Here is an 18387-nt window from a genome sequence, read left to right as displayed (position 1 = left end):
GAAAGCCTGGATGACGAGGGGTTGGGTCTCAGGTGCCCACTCAGGGACATAAGTTCGCCGTCTGGGGCTGATGAAGGCCAGAGGCACGGACATAAAGTGTTGACAGAGGCTTGTAGTCCGTCACCCGATGGTAAATCCAGGGCGGCCGTGGAAAAGGCTGGAATCGTACCAGGAGGCTTGCACATGTACGTGCGAAGGCTGCTGCTTCTGGAACTACACGTTTCAGCAGGCCTGAATAAAGACATTGATGAATAATTTTATCTGGCGTGCTTAGCGAAAGTTGTGCTTTTAGGTGGAATGGGCGTTTGATAGAGGAGGCCCGTAATGGTGCGCATGGCGGCCCTGATAATCGTTTCCAGCCGATTCCGGTCCGCTTGCGCCATGTGGTGGAACTATGCCAGGTACACGAGCCGTGGCTGTAGTGCCGAGCCCAATAGGAGACGGGCAATCGTCCATCAGGCCCAGCCGTACTTCTGAGAGATGCGGCGAACAAGGTGAAGCATTTGTCGAGCGTTCTGTCGAGCAGATGGTAGCGACTGTGCTGCTAATCCCGAGGCCGACATCTCTTAGCCCGGAACCCGCACGTGTCCAACAATGGGAATGGCGGTCCTATTGATCTGCAGTGCGATCGAAGATACTGCATGGGAGGGACGGCCCCAAGCGTTGGCGGCTAGAAGTGCAGTAGTCTTCTGTTGAAAGAGGGTGAGGCCGGAATACCCCCCCCCCCCCCCCACCCCGTTTCTGGCACTCCTGCTGGAGGCACTCGGCCTGTCGCAACAGGCCTGGATGTACTGTCCATACAGTCGTGTCATACGCGTACATGATGAAATACAGGTCTTGGATAGCTGCAAGGTGCCAGGCTAGTGGCCCCAAGATGATGTTAAAAAGTTGCGGAGACAAACCATACCGTTGTGGTATGCCGCGTATTGCTGTAAAGGAGCCGAAACTCTTACCGTTGATGCACGTAGAAAAAGAGCGGTGTTGAAGGAAGTGCCGCACAAAGTCACATGCTTTGTCTGGGAGGCAAACCTATGAAAGGAGGTTGATTTTATAAATGTTCAGAAAATATATTTTGTTCGTAACGTTTTAGTAAAGACGCTAATTTGTTTCACTTGCTGAGTCCTTTTCAAGAACAAAAACATGAAAATCAGTCTGAGTGCGAAAACAGAGTGATTTATTTATAAAGTGTACTTTGTTCATCATGAGATCAGTCATGATTAGAGTGAACTAGAAGATAGAGTGATTCAAACGCATAGGGCCTATCAAAAGTGATGCAAAAAAGGATTCGAACCATTTAGGTTCGTTGCAAGGGTTATCCCTCCGTCGTGGCGCAACAGATACAGTAATCGGCCCCTACCCGGAAGACGTGGGTTCAAGTCCCCCTTAGAAACAGCGTTGCTATTCTTTTCTTCAGTTGGTGAAACGTTTAGAGCTGTACCGAAGCAGTGCCTTTTATTTTACTCTGGACAAAAGATCACATAATGCAAATCAAGATCTCGCATTTCACTTTCGGTTTCTTCCCATCTATACAAAATACACAAACCGTTTGCTTGCGCCGTGATTACGATCGATGTCAAGACTGTTCCCTAGCAAATAAGTTACACTTAATGCCATTTTTAAACATGTAACAAAGCGTAATTCAGACACGTCGCTTACCAGTGAAGGTATACATTTAAAAAGAAGAAAATTGATTGATCACGCCGTTTTTGTGAAACAATATCTGCCTCTGTTTTCTATATGTGCCTGATTAAGCTGCCTCTTCATACTAACCAAAATAGCACTTATAAACTTCTCAAACTTTACAAATGTGACCGGAGACAGCACAATAAAATTAGAAACATTCAGTTTCTAATCGGGATCACTGGCATCAGCGTAGAGAAATTCTCGATTCGGTCAAGTTCACCGAAAAATTCATTAACGGTGCCGAGTCACTTAAACAATGTACACGGTGATGAGAACACTCAACAATGGCATTTCCTTTTATCTGAAGTTACAATGACAAACTTGCTTCTTGCAATATCAGTTGTCAGTCGGTCACTTGCAAAGACAGTAAATAAAAGCAGAACGAACAGACGACCATGGGCACTGCTTGCGCAGCCATCACTTTCGTGGCGAAGCAGACGATCATCTCAGAGTACAGATGGGGTAATCGTTGCTATACATTTAGGGAATTGTAGTGTAATTAGCGCTTAGTATTAAATTAAATAATCAGTTAAGGGGTTTACCCCGCCGATTCTACACAGGCGATGAGGCGCGCTGAAGTGGTGGGCTCCGGATTAATTTTCTCAACTTAGGGGTCTTTAACGTGCTCCGAAACCTCGAACACGCAGTGAGTTTTCGCTCTTCGCCTCCATCAGAACAGCGGCCGCAACGGCTGGAAATCGAACCCGCGTCCAGTAATAAATAATTTGGCCATACAAAGAACAATTGTCCATTCTCCTTTCGTTACAAACAATATTTGTCCATTCTCGTGCAAACACGTGTCATCTGCGTTAGCGAGGAAGCACATACAACGGTATACATCCTATAGCTTACGACGAGTTCATGGCTGAATCGGGCTGAAGCACAGTACATGCGAACGTTGCGACGTAGCAGGACTTGTTCCATTTATTTTAATCTCATGATTTACTTCAATAATATTCCACACAAAGAGTTCTTTAAATCACTCATGAAGAATAACAAAACTTTGTTTGTTCATTTCTTAGTTGGAGTTTTTCTGCGTTAGTTATAGCAGCAGAAGCGCGCGATATTTCTTGGGTGTCTGGTAACTGAAGACTTCCTTTTGTGGTGATAAAACGTTAGGCCTCCTAGATTTACCAGTCCTGGGCTATCCACGGGCAGTCCGCGGTCTGCCTTCGAACCGGTGGCCCCATAGCAATACACGGGAAAATCGAGCGTTTGGTTGAGAGTAACCGTTTAGAGTACATGCAACATTTCCTTAATAAGATCCACATTACAATATGCTTCCGTTATTTGGCATCTACACCAGGCGACCTTCATTTACCTACCTTGAAGCCATGCAAAACAAAGCGGCAAGATTCATCTTGCGTTCCTACTCTTCCGATATAACCGTATCTGCTCTGAAACGTTCTCTTGATCTTCCTAATCTATAAACCCGAGGGAAATTTTCGTGCCTGTCGTTTTTTCAGTCCCTTTAATAATCTTAATCACTTTTCGGGTAATCCACCATTTTGCCGGCTCATCAGATTTCCTCCCTAACTGATCATACGTACCCAGCACGACCAATTTTTTCTAGAACTAAAAAGTATCCGAACTGCCTCCCGCCCCCCTCTTTATCAACACAAGACTGGAACTACTTCCCGGCAAGTGGAGTTCAATTAACAGAATAATGTTTCTTTCAGACGGCGTTGTATTCTTTATCACCTAAAATATTAACCAGTAAGCCTCAGTAACTGCTTCGTTGAAACGAGTGTTGCAATATGTGCGTTTTTTAGTTTTGTTTGCAGTTTCAGGTTTAGAGTGTCGTCTTGTATTATGCACAAATTTTGGAAATAATTGGTTTTTAGTTTGTATGTATGCTTTGAAATGTGCCTACGCACGATTTTGATGTTACGCGCTGCTTTAATTGGCACATTACACGTATCCCTGTTTCGTAATAGACAGTTTTAGTTTCACGTGCGTACAGAGTTCACGTACGCAAACGTGAAAAGTATACGTAGCCCACGCGCATGTAGCGTGAAACCCTCTCAGTTTCACCAGAGTCCTTCAATGCTTTACTGGTCACGAAACTTCGGCGCTCGTTTCATATAGGGACCGCGGGCGTCACTACAGGCGCCACCGCCGCACGAAGGGCATCCAGCCGCCGCGCGTGCGGCAAATTGGGCGCGCAAACGCTCGCTGCTCTTGGTGTGTGCGCGTTGATCAAGTGTGCTTTTTTGTAGCAGTGGTTAGGGGTGAATATTCCAGTCATTGTGTATATCACCTGCCTTCAATAGGGATTTATTTTTCCAAGTAAATTACCGTTGACTTCGGCCGCAAATGGCAACGGCTTCTGCGTCCTCTGGCACAAGCGCTGCGCCGTCGTGTTTAAGGATTTTTAAATCTCTGTTGCTTCTTTTCTTAAAGCAAAAGTTGTAAATACCACACATATGGTAGTTCCGTAGTCACGGACTGCTGCGGGCCTATCGATAATACAATAAAAATACTTGAAAGAAACCAAGTACCGTCGTTCAGACTACGCTACTAATGAATCCGTTGATTGCTCTGGAATGCACAGAACGCTAAAAGAGATAGCCTAATAGTATTTCGTTTCCATGAGTTGGTACATACTTGAGAACATCTAAAAGCGCTGCAGAAATGCGAAGGATCAAAATACGAAGAAGATATATGTTGCACCGTGTGTCTTTCCGCTTCCACACTTTGCAGTCCTTGCAAAAAAAGGAAGCGAAAAAATAACAACAAAACTAATTTTATCACACGCAACAAAAAAATTTCAATATTACAAAGGGAGACAAAAGAGCGTGGTCCAGCGTACAAAATTTATTTTTTGCGCTGCGATGTGCAGCACACGAAGGAAACGGAATATTGCCACGTAGCCAAGAACTACGCAAAGCGTTTCTGAACGAAGTTTATTAAAGCGACATCTTGCTCCACAGATGACTAGATTGAAACACAAACGTCAAAGAAACAGTCCGCAATGCGACTTGCACAGATGAACGTCGATAAAGTGAGTTGCGCAGCGTTTGCTATGCATGCATTACTCTGGGAACGTTGTTAATTTCAGATCCATGGAAATAGGATCGAGAACATTGTCGAAGAAACAAAAAATCAAGTTAGCGAGAAGGCGACACCCTTTCCATATCAAAAAATATTGTCCGACGGGACGTACGAAAAAAGAGCAAACGGGCGCTCCGGTTGAAACGCCAGATAAGAAAACCGGAAGAGGCCACGCGCGGTTACAAATGAAACAAAACAAACCCAAAGGGATAATTCGCGGAAATATGAGAAGTTAAAGCACAAGGACGTCCCAAAGTTTATTTTTGTTTGTTTACATGCGAGCATGAGCGCAAGGTAATACAAGTTTGCAAACATTTAATAAGCACCACTACTGCCTGTCTGATCTGACAAAAATCCGGCTTTAAGTTAGCCTTGTACAATTCTAGGCCCAGGATGCTCTCAAAAGGGTACATTGCTTTTTTCATTCTCACACACAGTGCATTCCCACACGCTGTCACACACTTATAATCGAAGCTGTCATCTCCCGTTTCTTGCCTTGGAATGGCGCGCCTCCATTTCTCCCGCAGCTCCCCGTCGCTCGGTAAACAGAACAAGGAAACATTTTCTTTTGTATCATTGTACAAGGAACAACATCCCGGAAAGAAAAGCAAAAACGCCCGTGTGCACGAGATTTCGGCGCACGTTAAAGATCCCCAGGTGGTCAAAATTAATCCGGAGCCCTCCACTACGGCGCGCCTCATCGCCTGCGTTGCGTCGGCGCGTTAAACCCTTAAATCAATCAATCAACATCCCGGAAAGCAACACGTATTCGGCATCGTCGTTGCACTACTTAAGTCGCATCACAAGAGTGCGAGATGCACGTTACAATATTCGCAGTGTCTATAGTTGCGTCCGACGGAACCCAAAATTGAAAACTAGAGTTATGTCCGACAGAAGTTTAGGCCAATGTTTTGAGTTACGTCCGGCATAACGTAAAGCACAAAAAAAGTTACAGCTAATGGCACCAGCTACCGTGACGCTCTATATGTGTAATCTATACGCAACATTAGAGAGTTATAGCAGATCGCAAAAACGGTTCCGGTATGGTAACGTCTACCGTCTGGACACCACCACGCACGCGCAGAACCCTACCGTAAAGGGCCAGACACATGTCCGCCGGTAAACGTTCCGGAAACCGCTTCCGGCCGCCTTTTGGTGGAATTGGACACATGGTGCGTGGGCGCCGTCGACGCGTCGGGCCGCTCAGCTCCGCCCCGTTCCGTCGTGCGTTCATGCAGCCTTTGGCAGCCCGCACCAGGGTCGGAGGTCGCATTGACGCTTGACGGAGTTCTCGTGGGTGCCCCGCGATGCTCGTGATTTCCTCTCGTAGGAGATTGTTGCTTTTGAAGAAAGCTGCGCTTTTGCGCGCTCAAAAGCGAAAGCCCGGAAAAGAACGACGACAACACGAATAAATAATGGCGCGAACGGACGAAACCAGCCCTACGCCTGTCATCTGCGGAAAGACACACTATTGGTCAAGCAAATGCGCTTAATCAATATAATGGTGTAATTTAGATCATTAGCGAAATGAAACAAAATCAAAAATCAAAATATAATACCCCAACGTATTAGGCTACTCGTAGCCAAATCTGGCTCTGAAAAACTCAACGATTACTAGCGGCGTAAGAATGCTACGCATTATTGACAATTATCTGGATTTCCGCAAATGCTTTTCTCATTCAATGTGGCAAGAATACGGTTTCGGTGGTTGTTCTTTTCACGTGAGCTTGAATATAACCACGGAATCAACCACGATAAAGGAAGCCTTCACTGACTACGCGGAGAAGAGGGAAAAAAAAAAAAACACTACAATGCCGACACTTTTCAGAGCTCGCAGTTACAAGGCAAGCGAAATCTCTTCCAACTGTGGGGAAAGAATAAATGAGCAAAGATGTTGATCCCATATATTTGGTTCTGCTCGTACCAGAGATATCAGCAGATCGTTTTCGGCGATGCGGGCCGCCCTTGAGCTGCTCATGGCTGCGGCGCAGGAGAAAGCCACCTCGCGAAATGCAGGAGCGGAAGACACACCAAAACTCGCGCGAAACGTCATGAATGACACTTCCGCGCCTCGGGCTGTTATTGGCTGCCGTCCCCTGCCAGTTAATTGCCCACACGTTTGACACGTGTCGCGGCGGAAAATACCTAGCAGGTTTGACGCATGCGCAGAGGCAGTTTTGGGTGCCTGACGGGGGCCGTTCTGGCTACCGGAACGGGGTATCGCGTGCACAGACGCGTCCCTCTCCGCCCATGTGTCCTCCGCTTAAACCGGATCGACTTGGCCGGACGGTACCGAGACGTACCGTGTCCGTCGTTCCAAAGCGGACGGCCGCTTTGGTAGAGTTTGGTAGAGGCACGCTTGGCTCATGCCTAGTCGAACTGATTGTAAATATGAGATCTTCTAAGAAATATGAGGTTGCAACAAGTGATATCCGCGCGATTCTGACAGCTCAAGCAGCAAGCGATACACGGTCCAGACCCAACTGCCGTGGCTTGTGTCGTCGAGCGACTCATGTACGATAGATTCTTTTAGGTTAAATAAAGGCGATCCGGCTACATAACTAGCATGAACAGCAACATGAAGCCCGTCTACAAATCAGCGAGTGAGGAACAGGCGGTACCAGTGCGAGGGACTCTCAAACACAACTAAAAACTAGAAGCAGCCAGCCGTATATACTGAGAGCCCAGCTTGACCTGCTGGCGTCATCTGTTGAGATGGCGGATGGGTGAAATGCCCGCTTCATGTTCAAGCAGTCGCTAATTCAAATCTCCGTAGGGGCGTTGGTTATTTTTTGAGTACTGCCTTTAGCCCTTTTGAGAACTGAAAACTAATATTTCAGCACAGGAAACGCCACAGACGCACGAACAATTGCCAAACGACGTACAACCCAAGTCGCTCCCAGTCACGCGTGATTGTCAGGTAGCTACGGTCTGCTGTAACTCTTAAAACGAGCTTTCCCGGTACGGTGCGGTAACAAGTACTGCGTACCGTACCGGAACCATTTTTCCGATCTGATAGAACTAGTATAAAGTGGACTAGTACAGAAAAATTTGAATCTTTTAATTAAACAAAAAGCTCCATCAACCTAGCTGGGATTCGAATCCAGATCGCTGCAGTAGTGTGCTCCTGGCCACTCGACCGACGGGGAACCGGCGCTGTCGAACATGTTGCCTATGATTTACTGATTCCGAACCGGTTTGGCCGTAAAGCAGCAACATTTATGTTTTCAAATTTCACGTCATGTATCGTACAAGCGACCATTTCAATAATTGGCCCACTCGATTTACCAGTCCTGGACGATCCGCAGGCAGTCCGAGGACTTTCGGACCGGAAGTCCCATAGGAATACATGGGAAAATTGAGCGTCGGATCGTCTCGGGAAGCCCGCGGATGATCCGGGGCTGATAATCGAGGAACCTCAATGTTGTGTATGGATTACAGATATAGAGCGTCACGGTATTTGGTGCCGTTAGTTGTAAAATTTTTTTGTGCTGTACGTTACGCCGGGCGTAACTCAAAACATTGACCTAAGTCGGACCAGGACTCTTGTTGGACATAACTTCAGTTTTCAATTTTGGGTTACGTCGGACGTAGCTCTAGAAAGTGGCTTAAAGTTCCGTCGGACGTAACTCTAGAAACTGGCTTAAAGTTCCGTCGGACGTAACTCTAGTTTTCAATTTTGGGTTCCGTTGGACGTAACTCTAGACACTGCGTACAATATTTCCCCGTACAAAACAAACACAACCCGCCGCGTCTCCACCGTTCGAACCAGCGCAACGCCGCCCGAGGAGTGATCTCAGTGAGATGGTGGCGCCACCGCGCGGCGGCCAAACGCAGCATATGAAGCTCTCCCATTGAGTTACGGAGCAGTTTCGTGAGCAGTAAGGCATTGAAGGACTACGGTTACACGTACCAAGGCCGCTGGATGAGTGCTGCTTTCATCCAGCGGCCGTGCACGTACGCGACCCACACCGCGCGTAGGGCGTTTGGATGCATGCTGGTTCTTCATAGCGCCATCTGCTAACCGCCACAGATACTGCTGTAGTCACTGCACGGCCAGGCTGGAGAAGGGGCGAGCGCGCACTTTCTGAAAGTGCGCGCTCGCCGCTCCTTCAGCCCGGCCGTGGTCACTCGTGATCTCGCGTGTCCGTTGCTATGACGACGACAAACGCTCATTCCTCAGGGTTAAAAGCTGGAAAATCATTTGTCTATCCGAAAAACAAAAGTTTCTTGTTGATGTAAACTTTAGGGGAGGGTAAATAAGTTTCAATAACTTGTTTCACGGTTAAATAGGTTATAAGAGTAATTCTTCTTTCGTTTGTTTCGAGCATTTGACTTTATTTCGGAACGCCTTGAGGGAATATATATAATTTGGATTTCTGGAACGAAAAAACGCCTGCAAAGAGTATCTTTTTTATTAGTTTCAGTATTTCATTACTTATCCAAGGCTTGCGAACCCTTTTTGGATGAGCTGTTTTATGAAAAAAATTGTATACATAAAGTTATTGAAAAACATTCAGAAAGCTTTTGCAGGCCTTGTTACAATCAAGTTTGCTGCGAACGTTTTGTCATTTGACTTGTGATACCGCACTGCGGAAATTCGTAAGCGTGAGGGAGTTTGGCTTGTAAAGCCGGTACTCGCGCTTCAGCTTTCGCTTTCCGTGAAGCGTGTGTTCATCATACAATTAAAAGGTCGGCAGCCGATCGCTAATGTGGAAACCAATGAGGCAGGATAATGAGGCGACAGGATTCATTTAATTTCATTTCATTTTATTTGATTTATTTTGCACTCAAGGCCAGATGCTTTACAGAGGGGACTGGGGTAAAGTTATACAGAAGATAACAAAGCAGCATAGTTGAAGTTACACGTGATTAGATGGGGCTGGCAAGAACGGTGTCAACTAAGTTTCTTCTGAATTTGAGGCTTCTGTGATGGAAGCTGTAAGCCCGGGGAGGCGGTTCCAGTCCTGCGATATCCTGGGTAAAAGTGACTCTGAACATGGCTTAGTGTGGGAATGCATTATTCCGACTTCATGTTGACGGTCATTGCGTGAGGAGACGTACGATGGTAAAGGAATGAAAGAGGTGCGGAGAACTGAAGTATAGTAAAAAAAATCTTGTGGAAGTAACGGGGACTAGTTGCTAATTCTGGTAACCACGGTGAGTTTTTCGTGGAAACGATACTGGATGTACGACTATAATTACGGTAAATTACACAGGTGGCATTATTTTCAACACGTTCAAGAGAGTTAGGCAAAAGTTCAGAGCCAGGGTCTGAAATTGGAGAAGCGTATTCGAATTTAGAGCGGCATAAAATTTGGTACATCACAGTTTTCAGGGCAAAAGATTCGGTAGAAAAGCTGCGGCAGAGGTAGCCATATTAGAGATAAATAAATGATTAATTAAAGTAGCGGAATTAGCTTAAGTGCGAATGGGGCTTTCACGGTGTTGATGCAGGCATGTGAGTCTAGCATAGTTACGAAATCGTAAATATCACTCGTCGGGCATAGCATGTTCATAGTTATGTCCCCAGCCAGGAGCGGATGAAATCGTTGTTTTTTACCAAGCAAAGAAACATGTCTAAAAATTCAAGGAATGTCATGACAGAACCACTTGGGGGGCGGTTCAATATAGCATAAACAATTTGTTTGAGACTACGGTTAGCAATTTGGAATCTTGAGTTATTTCTGTGAACTCTTGAATTATCTCAGATTCGAAAGTGTTCTTTATCTTCAATAACACACCTCACCCCTCCTTACCAGGCGGTTCAGACAGTAAGCATGGTAGCCTGTTATTCTCGCCACTTCATAACCTTGTCTGTACCAAGTCTGGCATAGCATTATAACGTCAAAAGACAAGGTAAAACACGAAAACAGTTCCAATAGATTATCGTTTTTGTTAAGGGCTGACTGCGGGTGTAAAGTGATGCAGGACACGGGTTTTTCTCAGATCGGTATAGTTCGTCTACATCCATACGGCAGAGTATATTTGGAAACATGCTCTCAAAGGCACAATAACAACTATGCGAGAACGAGACAATGAATGCGACAATTGCATCTTTTCGAAGGCATTGACGCTAGTGAGGCGGTGCACTTGACATGTGTCGGTTTTCAAGTGCAAGAATTTTTCCTAGCTTGTTCGAAACGCATTTGCACTGTTTTTTTCTTTTTTCTGGCAGCAGCCTGTCCGAGAAAAGTCTTCAGTCCAGGGCAGAGGTGATCATTGACGCAGACGGGAGAGCGGGCAGGAACACCAAGTTCATCCGTACGTACACGCTTCTAACGTGCCTTCTCAACAAGCGCATCACATTTTGCACGTAAGTGAAATCGAAGCACTATGTTTGCGCACAGCCCTTTTTTTTTTCTAGGCACGCGGCGACGAAATTCGACGCCAGATTCAGTGATGCGCTCTCTAATCCTGTCGCCAAGCTTCTTGAGGATGTCAGGAAGGTACTCATCTTCAGAAGCCGGAATGCCTTTGACTTCAATATTTTTGTTCTTAGAATACTGCCGGAGGCTTACTAGCCTGTGCTTGGACGTGGCAACAGCCTCTCTCAGTTGTTTGCATGTAGCCGAAGGGACCGAATTTTCGTTCCCCAGTATTGAAATTTCTTGTTGAATTTTTGTACGCCGGCTTAAAAGTGCGAGTCAAAGAAGTCAATAGACTTTTATGGTTCCTTGAAATCTTTCCCAAGGCCTTTCTTTATCATTGCGCGCATATCGCGTATTTCCTGTCTGAAGTCCTTCAACAACTTGGCAACCTCGGTGGCATGGTGAGAGACATGTACACGAACTACTTGGTTTCAGGACCGGGCACGCAAAATATACAGTACAGTGTTGTGCGTTCCAGCATACAGTACAGTAAAGTGTTGTATGCTGAAACGCACAACACTGGGTACGAAGCGTGAAAGATATCAGCAGATTTACTAGTGCCGTCCTGCTGCCAATGGGATGAGGCGTGAGCTGCAACAACTTTTGAAGTGGACGCTCTGGTAGAACGGCCAATCACAGAAGACTTCTGTCTGCTTCTGCTTCTGTCTGCACAGATGTCTGCTTCTGTCTGCACAGATGGCATCTGTCTGCTGCCACGCACCTTGTCAGGCCGTAAAACGATGTAGGTTGTATGTCGCGATGAAATCAGCCAATTAACCATTGCAAGCATCTGGTTAAATAAAACTTTATTTGTTTAAAAACACTTTTTTTTTCTATCCTTGACGGCGGAAAAATACCTCTGTCCTGACTGTAAGTGCAGTGATTCATCATGCTTACTTCATTTGAAAGGAACCTAGTTACGGCAAAGGGCCAAAACCCCTTTTTGGGAAGTCACCATAAAGTGCACGTTTTGTTGCGTTCCGGATTCATGCGGGACCGGGTTGGGCAATTAAACACTTTTGAGAACTCAGCCATGTTTCTCATCGGTATATTGACCCTGAAAAATGAAAACAAAAATGATGAAGTGTAGCAGCAGTTAAAACATCGGGAGAAGTATCACTGTTCTGGTTCTGTGATTTGATAATACCGCCGAATATTCAGTCCAGGGCGATGCTTACGTGAAAATAAAATAATTGCTCATTGTTGCATAAATACAATAAATGAGTTCGGCAACCCGAAACAACCCACAAACAAAATTATGTCACATTTTTGCGCTGGAATTTTCTTTTAGTCCTTGAAACAATTCATAAATAACTTTCCTGGAGGAGCAAGAAGAAGCTCCACCTCTGCAGACGTGGATACTTCGGCTTCCGCAGTTTTCTCTCGGTATCAACAGAAATGTCGTCCGTACAGGACCAATCAGCTCACCAGGCGAACGCCTCCGTCACGCGTACCGACTGACGACGCGATAAATTCGCCTCCAGCCCTTCGGCGTCGGCGAAGGTGATCCAGCCTGGCGATTATGCCTAGTGTGCCCCGGCATGCCCTCGTTCCGGATGACACACTGGTGACGGCAGCAATGAAAGCTACGCAAGCGCCTGCATCTGCCGCCCTCTGCACGCAAGCTTCAGCGTCGCTGAACCAGCCACGCTGTTGCCGCACACAGTTCACCCAACAATTGCAACCAGTGATGGGAGACCCCGTGGTTCAACAGCCTACCACCTCATCGGAACATACCCAAGACGTATTATGATTCTCTTGTGCCTGGAAGTGAAGTGCCAGCAAGTCCCTGCGCAAAGCACGCAACGGTCCAAGCACGGGATGTGGCGCCCTTTAAGACGGTGAGGGCCATCCCAGGTGCTTCCTTCGCACCCGCTCCTCCTTGCAGGAGTTCTCGCACCGCTGTTTACTCAACCTCTATAAATTGAAGGGGGAGGCCTTTGAGGCACTACTCTGTTCGTTGAATGATGTGTGGGCGAAAGGTGTGATTACACCCGAGTGGAAACACTCCGTGGTAGTGCCTATCCCCAAACCGGGAAAACCACCCACGGGTATTAAGGCACTAAGACCTATTTCTTTGACACCAACAATATGCAAGATATTTCAGCGAAGTGGCTACTCGATTCTCCTGCTGGCTTGAGCACAACAGGAAATACCATGCTGCTCAGATTGCCTTCAAATCGCACCTAAGTACAGCGGATGGGCTCTCTATTCTGGCTGATGATACCTTGCATGTTTCACACCGCAGCCACCTTGTGCGGACTGTGGCGGTTACCAACACTTCCAAGGCCTATGAAAACGTGGACTACAGGACAATACTCAGAAACATGCAGTCCTAAGGGATTCCACTTCATGTATCCAAAGTGGTACACACCTTGCTGTGCTCAAGGACGTTTTCTGTGTGACTGGATGGGAAGCCGGTCAGCCTGTTTACATAGAATCTTGGGGTACCGCTAGTTTCCGTGCTAGCACCGCTACTCTTCCACATCCCGTTTGCACCCTTGGCATGGAAGTTACAAGACATTCCATCTGTGAGATTTCTCTACCAGGCACAATTTCACACACTTACCATGCAACAATGGACGTAGCTCGAGATTATAAACACAGAAGCCATGCGCACCATCAGGGCGCCTCCTCGTGTTGCCCTGGTACTCATCTCACAGGAACACGACACACTCTATACCATAACCGAGCTTGAAAACCAGCACGAAGAGGGGAGGAAGCTCAAGCGCTTGTATATCCCAACTGCTGCTGCGCTTCATTCACATTTTTCTGAGGAGTGTCCCGTGATTTCAACTTTAGACGATCTTCCACCATGGCGGTACACGACAATGATACCCAATAAGACGACGAAGCTTCGTCGCCGTGATCAGGCAGCGCCAACCTCCGATCCACAGTCCCTGAAGGTCACTGCGTGCTGTACACAGACGCAGCTCTTCTGCCGTACGGAGGACGGACTGCTTTCCTCAGTGCCACGCATCCGGAAATTGAAGACTCGCGCTTGTACAATACGGACACTACAGATCCACTGGTACTGGAGCTCTAGGTTGTACATGACGCAGTCATTGCCGCAAGTGCAGTCCATAACATCACGGAGGTGCATATATACAGAGCCTCGCTCAGTACTGTGAAGCATCTGAAGGAAGTAAACAAGACACCTCTGACCTGCGAGGTGATTCACAGCCTCCACAAAACATCACAGCTAACGATCCGTGTACATTGGGTACAGGGGCACGGTCAGAATATACTGAACCAATTAGCGGACCTTTTTTCCAACTCTTCTTCCCCCCCCCCCCCTTCATGAATCCTCCTGCAAACCCCTTCCTGGTGATTCTCACTGCCGGATTTTACCTCAGAAATCTCTTCTGAAAAGGTACACACGTGCCCTAATTCCCCCGTGCGTCTGCTCCCTGCCCCCTAATCCCCTAATCTTTCCCCGGGGGGAGGAAATTTCTCTCAGGAGGCTTCGGGCTGGGGTGGCCCTCACATCTTCCGTCACTTCTACTTGGGGACTTCGGGGACTTCAGACACTTCGACCCAGGAACGTGACCCAAGTGTCCGTCTCCGGCGGCTGAAGCTGATGCCAAGCATCTTTTGTGGACGTGTGCGGGAACAAGGACCGCTCGAGGCGACGCACTCAGAAAGATTGGTCTCCGGTGGAATAAACCGTATGACTACAACCTCTGGGTGCAGGAAGATAAATACTGCGGCTCGCTGATGGACTTTCTGCACGCTACCGGACTGCATGCATACCTGTAGACTCGAAAACCTATCGGTTTCGTGACCATCTGCGCTTTTGGCAGCCCCGCTCTCTCTACTTTGTTCTCTTTCTCTTGCCTTCCTACTTTCTTCTCTCTTCACATCTTTAAACCTCCTATCATATGCCGCGCGGCAAAAACACGAAGTAAAAAAAAATACCCGCAACAACTTCCCAAACTTAGTGCTGGCTCTCATATGATATATTGAGTCAAAGTGCAGAGCAGAACATAAAAAGGTGGTAAAAGTCGTGGCCCGGGGGGTTCGTTCCAGCCATTGAGACACATCTGTTATTTAATGACAATTTGGCTCCAATGGCGTACGCTAGTAGTCGCCTCCAGTTTGTATGCAACTTGAGCATAATTTATTCGCTGCATGAAAGAGAGCAATTGATGAAAGCGGTTGCGCGGGACGAAGTTTCCAAATTTATTGAGCAGGTTCATGGGCTACTTCATGAGCTACCTTCATGTGACAATTTGTTTTAGGGTATTAAGAAAACCTGTATGGCTAACAATATTTTGACGTGTTTGTTTAGATATAGAAACATCGCCTACATTTCTAGATTTACTTTTTATTTTACAAGTATTGCAACCAACATCTTACCTGTACTCGTTGGGGCTGTGTTCTTCGTACTGGATTATCAACTTCTTCGCCTCTGGACGCATCAAGCTGCACCATGCCTACAAGCAAAGATGGCATAACAGCAAGTTTCATCAACGCTAGGTTAGTGACACATGATAAAATTCAACCAGCCCATTCTAATCACGCAAGAAAAGACCACTCAAGAAAGGGTTTTGTACTGTGCAGACATCATTATTAGTTTCTGATTCAACAAAGTTTTAATTAAACACTCCCGTCAGGTGATTTACAACAATACGTTATGCGAGCTGATGCGAGCTGCGAATTCACTCAGCTTGTGATGGTTTGGATACGTAAGAGAGGATACTCACCATAGCGTTGGATATAAAAAACAGCTTTTCTCCGGACATCTCCTCAAGTCCTTTCAATCGGGTGTCCTTCCCGTCGCATTCTTCTTTTATGATGTTTTTATATGCCTGTCGAATAAAGCACACGCAAAGACAGGTTTCAATGTACATGTGAGTTTTTTTTTTCGTGGCAGTTGATTTTTGCCGTTCAATGTCAAGCACGCCTGATGCTTCATTTTATATGTGCAGTTCGTTTGGTTGTGTGCGAAACAGATGGGGCACGTCGGCAAAAATAGCGCCGCAAATTAGTGAGTAGAGACCGACAGACGGGTATAGAACGACATAGCTTGCGAAAAGAGGTGACGTCAGTTGAGCCGGAGGCAGCGCTGGATGTGGTGGCGCTGCATTCGCATCGCTGCCGACCTCATCGCTAGGTGGACGTTAAGTCGTAGAGGTGGTGGACGTGCGCTGCGTACAGCTTCTCGACCAGGCCTTCCGTGACAGCTTGAGAACGTTGTAAAATGGAGCGTGCAGCGAGGGGACGGCAAAGAGAGTGGAATAGAAGTGATGGGGCGGAATGGCTAGATGGCTGAACATCGGAAAGAGTGACATCTAAAGCGATAAATGGGATGAACAAGACGGGTGGAATGCAAGGCATGTTGAGCGTAGTGCACAGATGCGGCTGGGTTGAGTTGCGCGAGAGGCGATTATGTGCCGTCTTTCGAAGCCCCAACAAACCGTGCGCGTAGAGCACATGCTCAAGTGCGCGAAGCAGAGAGATGCGACGCTACAGAATTCGCAGGGATCCGTCACGGGCAACTCGATTAACTTCGAATTGTGTTTGCGGGTACGTGCATGTTAGAACTAACTTATAACAGAAGTTCTGAATGCTTGAGATTTTTTATGGCGTCAGACTTACATATGGAAAATCGTTCGCCTTTCGGATGATGTGATTTTCCATGAATAGGCGCAGTCTTTAAAGAACCAAGCCCCGCCATCGTTATTGAATATTGGTTACCAGACTGGTGAATCGGGGATGCTTACACCCGCTAGGATAGATTGAGCACTTGGCTGCGTTTCGAATTAGTATATTAGTAAAGCAACCTGATGTTTTCTCTGCAAAACGCTGAACGACGTCGTAGCACCAAGCTCGCATTGAGAGAGGGGAGGTCTTACCTTGAACGCAGTTCGGAGGCCGCCATTGTCAGCTATGTTTTCTCCAAGCGTATTTTTCCCGTTCAGCTTTCAAAAAAAGAACATGACTATTACTGTTCAAATACACAATCAAAAAAAGACGCAAAAATAAAGCAAGTAAGTGTTTCATGAAGAGTACAGTGACGGATCCAATAGGTTCACCAATACTACACGGACGCGTTGGCTTCCGTAAGGATTATGCTGTCTATGAAGGGACCAAATGAAGCCTCGTTCCAGTCGAAGGATAATCAGGTAACTTTAACTGAATTAAACAACCAAATCCCTCAGCAAGTGTTTTTACGTGACGTACATTCAGAGATAGCAGGCTTGTTTTGTGAGGGTGGTGCCAGTGGACACCGAGAGAGGGCGTTACGCGACTGCGCCATCATTATCATCTGAACCCTGTATCTGTAAGGAAACAGGATATTCCCAAGACAGCATTCATTTGTCATCAAGAAACTTTCGAGTACATTAAGATGCCTTTCGGAGTTGCTGGCGGCCCTACCACATTCCAGACCCTAGTGGACCGAGTGCTAGAAGAAATGAACGACCAGTATGCAATTGCGTTCCTTGATGATGTTCTGGTATATTCGAAAACTCTGGAAGACCACGTCGAGCATGTCCGGGAGGTTTTGAGGTGGATAAGCTCAGCACAGCTTACCATAAACCCAGAGAAGGTGCATGTGGGCTGCCTATCCCTGAAGTTTCTCGGTCGTGAAATCTCCCCAGGACAATGTAGGCCGGACAAGGAAAAATTACTTGCTATACTGGAATATCACCAACCAACCACAGGCAAACAGCTGCAGGTCTTCTTGAGACTGGCCGGTTATTACAGAGGGTTCATGACACAATTTTCCATCACTGCACGGCCACTCACTTAACTACTCAAGAAAAAGCAACGATGGCATTGGGATCCGCAGCAAGATGAAGCCTTTAAGGCACTTAAGCAGTATCTGGCCCAGGATGTTGCTGTTAGCCTTTCAGACCTCACCAGACCATTTGTGGTGGAAACAGACGCCAGCGGACTCGGCATCGCAGCGGGGCTTCTGCAAGCAGGAGATGATAATGCCCATACCTCGAATTTACGGAATTGGAGGTCCACTGCGATCACTCCTCATTATCTTGGATGTTCACCAGAGACCAGACATCACCGCGTGTCAGGCGTTAGGTCTTACGTCTGCAGGGGTTCAACTGGAAAATCAAGCACAGGCGGGGTCTAGGAAATGTGCCAGCCGACGCTCTGAGCAGAGCTCCTCTTCAGCTACAGGAAGTACCAGTTTCAAGTCTGCCCGAAGCACTGTTCCCAGCGGCTATTCCGGAGCCCAGCCCACAAATCAGCTTTGAAGCAGCTGCTGCAGTATCCGCACAGGACGACACGACTGTCTTAAACAACCCAAACCTCC

At 46.9% G+C, this 18387-nt stretch overlaps 1 protein-coding gene and 1 long non-coding RNA gene across 3 annotated transcripts in view; one reads left to right on the top strand and one right to left on the bottom strand.

Annotated features, from left to right (window-relative positions):
* LOC144163104 (uncharacterized) overlaps positions 1-11091 on the top strand; it is a 350313-nt gene extending 339222 nt beyond the window's left edge. The window contains exon 3 of the long non-coding RNA XR_013320830.1: positions 10916-11091. This is a non-coding gene — a long non-coding RNA (uncharacterized LOC144163104). The remainder of the gene's footprint in view (positions 1-10915) is intronic.
* Positions 11092-11897: 806 nt separating this feature from the next.
* LOC144163096 (neprilysin-1-like) overlaps positions 11898-18387 on the bottom strand; it is a 68973-nt gene continuing 62483 nt past the window's right edge. Inside the window, exons 17-21 of one of the 2 annotated variants that reach the window (XR_013320828.1) lie at positions 16967-17032; positions 15815-15919; positions 15468-15544; positions 13483-13608; positions 12097-12165 (exon numbers count right to left, since the gene is read on the bottom strand). Coding sequence is in view for 1 of the 2 variants with exons in the window: in XM_077693897.1 (XP_077550023.1) it covers positions 12060-12165; positions 15468-15544; positions 15815-15919; positions 16967-17032 (354 nt within the window). In the remaining variant the exon portion in view is untranslated. Of the gene's footprint in view, positions 12166-13482; positions 13609-15467; positions 15545-15814; positions 15920-16966; positions 17033-18387 lie in introns of both variants that reach the window. The other variant, XM_077693897.1, reaches the window with a different exon arrangement.

The sequence above is a fragment of the Haemaphysalis longicornis genome, unplaced genomic scaffold (genome assembly GCF_048455015.1).
Source record: "Haemaphysalis longicornis isolate Haplotype H1 unplaced genomic scaffold, Haemaphysalis longicornis Haplotype H1 scaffold_12, whole genome shotgun sequence".
Lineage (NCBI taxonomy): Eukaryota > Metazoa > Arthropoda > Arachnida > Ixodida > Ixodidae > Haemaphysalis > Haemaphysalis longicornis.
This window is presented reverse-complemented; position numbering and strand designations above follow the sequence as displayed.